Consider the following 6,000-nt stretch of genomic DNA (forward strand, 5'->3'; position numbering starts at 1 on the left):
GAGAATAAAATCAGGCCTATGAGGTGTTATGTAGTTAAACCATTTTTTCCAGTATGAATAAAATTATTCCAACTTATGATTAACACCCCAGAGGTTCACATACTTTTTCCAACAAATACATGTAATATTGGTTCATTTTCTCAATAAATGTTCTTGTGTTATTTAATAATTGGGTTCTCTTTATCTAGGTTTAGGACATATGTGAAGATCTGATCTCATTTTAGGTCATATTTATGCAGAAATAGAGAAAATTCTACAGGGTTCACAAACTTTCTAGCACCACTGTATATTTATTTAGGATGGTGTTGCAAGCTGATTGCCAAGCTCGGTGAACACCACAACATCAATTATTTATTTATACCATAAACAGGGTGAAAACAAAGCAAAAACAGATCACTTGCATGCCCATAATTTTTTAAACAGTTGCCAACCTCATTTCTGAATTTATGTGCATCCAGCTTGTCTAATCAGTCCATTGGTAAACTCGGGGGTCAAGTGTAGTTAGTTCTCTACAGAACCAGTAGCCAAAGGTAAGTGTGATTCAGCTGTTCAACCCAAATCCTTGAATTGCTGCACCACAAACTTTAATTAACATCATGAAAAACCCTAGACCCCTTGAATGATATCTTCTGTATATTGGAGAGAAATTAGACACAAGAAGGTCCCTAACCCAATTAATAATTGAATGTCTAATCTATTCACTCCAAAATATGTTGCTCTTTCATCGCTGGAATTTTAAGATTTGTTTAAACAAAAAAAAAGCAGGAAGAAGTAGAGAATTACGTACTTATTTCCATGTTTTTTTTAAACTTTAGTGGACTTCTCCAAGTTTTCACGTTTGAATCCTGATTATGCTGAGGATTATCTTTACCCAGACCAGAAGATGGATTTCATAGACAGCATGAAAAACAAATTTGCCCCAACAATTAATGGATTTTGCACTGACTTCTCACCTGAGGACCAAGAAGGGGAGAAAGAAGAAAGTATCTTGGATAAAAAGCTTAACTAACTCTTTAGTGATAGACCTTCTCCTGGTGAGAAGGTAGACCTATTGGGGGACCCCTATGTTACTTCTATTAACTTGACTAAATGTCTTTTCCTATATGAGCCTACTGCCATTTTTCTGTATTTATCATCTCTCCAGTATAATGTTTGTTGAACTTGGAGATGGTGAGTTTGAAAGAAAATTTAACATTATCAGAATCATGATTGTGAAGATGCTTAGTATTTGTACCTGTGTACTTGAAGGAAACCAAGCACTTACTCAGTTCAATTCCCACGTCTATGGTCTGTGTTATGGTGACTATGCATGTTTATAACTCGTAGCTACAGTTGTGATAGCTCATTTTGTTTTTTTTATTATCAATTATTTGTCTGTTATGTCTATGCTTAATTTTATTACGAATAGCTTTTGGAGAAAAATGTTTGCAGAGGTTGGGGTAATGGTGTTTTTCTATCAGTGTTACAATATAAATCTTTTTTGGTGTGGTGCATTCCATTCCGTAATGTGCTAGCTTTGGGGTATTGTTAAATATTTAAATATTAAGTATCATCACTTTGTTCCCTGCTCTTGCTATCATAATGAGAGGAAAAATGTTCTACTGTGATTGAAGTAAAAAGAACACAGAACTGTAAGGAAATCTACTGTTATCCAGATTGACAGTGGAAGAATTTTCTGGATACAGATTTGGTACCTACAGGTTAATTCCTTTACAGTTGCATAGGAATTTTATTGAAGGTATTGCTACAAAATCTTAATATGCCAGTATGATGGAATATACGTGAGGGATATTGTCCCTAATAATTAATTTGTTTGGCTGTTTTGAGCAGGGAATCTTGTCAGTTTTGTTGATCTGGTAACAAAGCATGTTGTCTAATGTGTGTAAATAGCAGAAAAGAACAAGAATATGTGTTACAATGGACCAATAAGGACATGACCGTACATTATAAACTAGATGTCAATATTTTGAATGTAGACAAACATTTGTACATTGTATGTGACAGTAGCCAAGGGGTAGGCAAAGATATTCCTGTGGTTCTAAAACACAATGCAATAATCTGATCAGAACCATAGATTCACGTGCTAACCACAGCATTTTATAGTGCACTCATGTAGCTTCTTGACTGCTTATAATCAAGGTAACTCTATTTTTAAAATTTACATCTTGAGAATAAATGGAAGACAATAAGAAATTATACATCTGGTGACTGTTTATCACAAAGCAGTATGATTTCTGAGCTACAGATTCAAAATTGAAGTTTAAAATAGACTGCCAACTTAAGGGCATAAAATGTGTAATGAGGTGCTGAAAATCTGCATTCTGATCAGTGCGACTTCATTCTGTAGATGAATGATGCTGCCTGTTTGAAAATTAGACCAAAAACAACACTGGAAGAACTGAGCAGGCCTTTTCAGCATCAGTGGAGGCAGTAAACATTTTAGACCCTGCAGGAGTTCTGAAACATTGACTTGTTTCCTCAGACGCAGCTTTAGCCTGCTGAGTTCCTACATCACTGCGGCTTAGTTCTAATTCTGCTACAAGGAAATGGACTGCAGTGCTTTCTTGCTCTCGTGATGTCTATAAGTGTTAATATTGTAAATTTTGGAGAGAATTTAAACTATTAAGGAAAACTATATTCAAGCTACAGGTTGCAGTTAAAAACTGATGATGTCACATGAGGCAGATTGGATTTCTTTAAAATAAATTTAGTTCCAAGATTTCATTGCATGGGTTATTGGTGTGTTTTGAGGATTGAGTGCGATTGGAATAGTTAATTTAACAAAGATGTGGAACAAATGATTTGCATCTGATGTGAAATTGTTCTCAGGAAAGCAACTAGCTGATGCAACTGAATACAGTAGCACAAAGCACAATCGTAGTCCTCAGAACTGTGGTAGTGAACCCTTGCTACAAGCAGTGAAACTCAATTACTACAAGTTAAACCAGTTCTTGTTTTAGCTTAAGGAGATGGAAAAAGTAGGGAGAAGAGTTTTTTGTAGATAAATTATTTCTAACAAGGGAGAAACTGAACTTTTCCCATTTTAGGGGTATTTTTGTCTCATGTTTGTCAAGTATTTGGTGCCAAGTTTAAGTTTGCGTTGAAAATCAAAATTAAAACAAATTTTGTTTATGGTCAAAGTTCAGGAAAATTGCATTTTGCTCCATATGGGATGAATTTTAATCATCTGCTCCCATTATGTTCAGCACGAAACAAATGCCTATAAACTCCCCCACCCTTTTCAAAACTCCCCAGTGCAATGGACATGAATTTTATTCAAGGGGATCACTACAAATGAGCAATTTTACATTGTGTTTTAGGATGAGTTTAAATCTGTTGACCTCAAGTATTATAATTTCTATCCCATCTGGCTGAATGATTATGTATAATCACAAAAGTTGAATGGGTCATCCATTGCACAGAATGTTATAATCAAATGATGGTTTTTAAAATGCTGACAGATGTATGCTATCTAATTATGCTAGTACATTATTCACTCCAAGTTCCCATAATTCAATATAAAATAGAGTAGATTGGTACTGTGTAAGAGCAGATACTGAGAGAATGCTGAAGCATATTGAGAGGTTATGGATTTTTATCCCTGGGTAAGGCATGGAGGAACAAGTCGGAGTTAGTTGTATCACTCTTTTGCCAGTTAATACTGCAGTACATCTTTCATTAATTTAAGGTGGATGAGATGAAGCATTTATTGTTGAGCATCATGCAGTATTAATGCAAATTTTGTCAGATACAGGAAAATAGCTGAACTGAAGAAAAGGGTTAGAGGAGTCAATCACTTGTACTATGATTAAAATTAATGTAAAATCCTGCTGAAAATATATACTGGCACTGCCACATTATCAAATTGTGATTTCAGGATTATTTAATGATTTTTAATGTTATATACAGGTGAATCCTTTGGTGATGCAAATCAACATTTTTGAACCTTGGTACTGTATATATTTGATGTTGAGCTGCGATTCCTTTCACAATCAAGTTTGACATTTTGACAACATACAATCTAGATCTGTATGTAATGAGCCTCAATGAGGATTGGAAAGGGTTTTGATTAGTCATAAAGTAGACAACTTCAGATGAACTATGAATTTACAAATAATATTGTGCTTTGAAAGGTAATGTACTTTTTCTGAGGATTTTTCAATGTTACTTTGTATATATCCAACTAAATTTTCAATTTCCCTTATATAAACTTCTGTGAAGGTTGATGATCACATGATTTTAAACCTGAGAACTGTACAGTTTCTCTGCGGTGAGAATGATTGTTAATAATGTTGAGGTGAAGTTCAAAAAAAATCCTGTGAAGATTAGACATTACTTATTGGCATGAGAAAATAGGATTTATAGTCTACAGCCTTTCATTATTTAAATTTGTGATCATAAGTTTGTGGAAGGTAATTCAATTTTTTTAAATGACTGCTAACATAATTGTGAATCATGTAACAATTTCTGGTTGCTGCATCTTAATTATGTATCAGGCAATTGCATTCTCTGAAATAATGCAGTATGAAAAGTTGCATTTAATCATGTAACTCCATTATCAAACATGGTTGATAACTGAGTTTTGCAATCTTAGATGTGTATTTTCTTTAAGAAAAATACCTCAGTTGGCATGCTGTCCTGTGTTCTTGGTTGTCTTTGAAAAGATCCATGAAATTGTGAAGAAGGGCTGCTTTTTTTTTTAACTACCTGTTTACTGCTGTATTTTGTATTGACCTTGAACAAAATTTGACTTATTACTTTGTTAATGCTTCATAATGGATTATATATGGAAATCTGTTGCAATAACTGACATTTTTTCCTCAGTTTAACTTGTACATAAAGGGAATACTGCTCAAACTTGTATTGGATTTTGTGTTAACAGTGAAATTATTTGATTTGTCTCAGTCCGGAATAAATGGATCGAAAAGTGTCCTGGTTGTTGTTTCTGCTTTTGAGTTAAAGAGTACAGAATGAAATAATCAAAGGATTGTTTTTAAAATGTTGACATATGTGTGCTCCCATCTAATGCCAGTACACTCTTCACTCTGAAAGTGTGTAAAGCAAATGAACTAGTCCTATGAAGTTTGTCCGGAGGAGTGCAAACATTCACCAGACATATTTATTTTATTCTTGTCTAAGATGAAGCAATTAATATTTTTGGCATCACTATTTAGAAGCAAGACTGAAGCTGTTCAAGTTTCCCTTGTGATAGTAGAGGAACATGCATGATCTGTATGTTCTGCTATTCAAATCCACAGATGGTGGGTGTCTCCCAGCTCATCAGATGTGAAGGAAATGTGTAAAACAGAATAAAGTAACAACTGTAAATCGTTTTCAGATTTGGAATTCGTTATTTTTGTAAAGCTGCCCAAAGAATCCTTTTGATTTTAAAATGATTTTTCTTTGAAGCATAGATGTTGGAAAACAAAGTCATTGTGGTTTTAAGATAAATTCTATATTTATCAAAAATGGAAAAAAACATCTATCCTAGATGCCATATTTACAGTTTGAATATTTAAGCAGACATTATTCCCATTGACCACAATATCCTTTTGATCTACCTGCACCATAAATATTTATAGCACTGACAGAAGTCTGGTCTGAGTACAACGTAAGAAAAATTCAACTGCTTGTTCTCTCGCCACTGCCTTGTAAATCAGATGTTATCCTCCGTAAACATTGCAATTGAATCTGCCTTCACTACTCACTCTGCAATGCATTCCACAGACTAATCAGTTACTATTGTAAAAATAAAAATGTCACTTATTTATAAGTTACCTTGTATAAGGTGACAACAGTAGCTATGGGCGTCTTTCACTGAATGAGGAAGGACCCCAATTTGTACTTGCCTTAAGAGGTGATTTGGAATTTTTTTTACAATGTGCTCTAAATTACATACCTCTTTTAAATGGAAAGATATCATTGTATTGTCTAAACATACAGTGCCACAAACTACAGACAATTGCCAGAACAATTGGAAACTACATAAGACACCTGAGA

At 34.0% G+C, this 6,000-nt stretch overlaps 1 protein-coding gene across 2 annotated transcripts in view; it reads left to right on the forward strand.

Annotated features, from left to right (window-relative positions):
• Window positions 1-4,930, forward strand: part of LOC134357871 (lysophosphatidylcholine acyltransferase 1-like) — a 115,817-nt gene extending 110,887 nt beyond the window's left edge. For both annotated transcript variants that reach the window (XM_063069596.1, XM_063069597.1), the window contains one exon: window positions 816-4,930. In XM_063069596.1, the coding sequence (XP_062925666.1) occupies window positions 816-1,009 (194 nt within the window). In that variant the 3' untranslated portion in view covers window positions 1,010-4,930. The remainder of the gene's footprint in view (window positions 1-815) is intronic.
• The last annotated feature ends 1,070 nt before the right edge of the window (window positions 4,931-6,000 follow it).

The sequence above is a fragment of the Mobula hypostoma genome, chromosome 17 (genome assembly GCF_963921235.1).
Source record: "Mobula hypostoma chromosome 17, sMobHyp1.1, whole genome shotgun sequence".
NCBI classification, from domain to species: Eukaryota; Metazoa; Chordata; class Chondrichthyes; order Myliobatiformes; family Myliobatidae; genus Mobula; species Mobula hypostoma.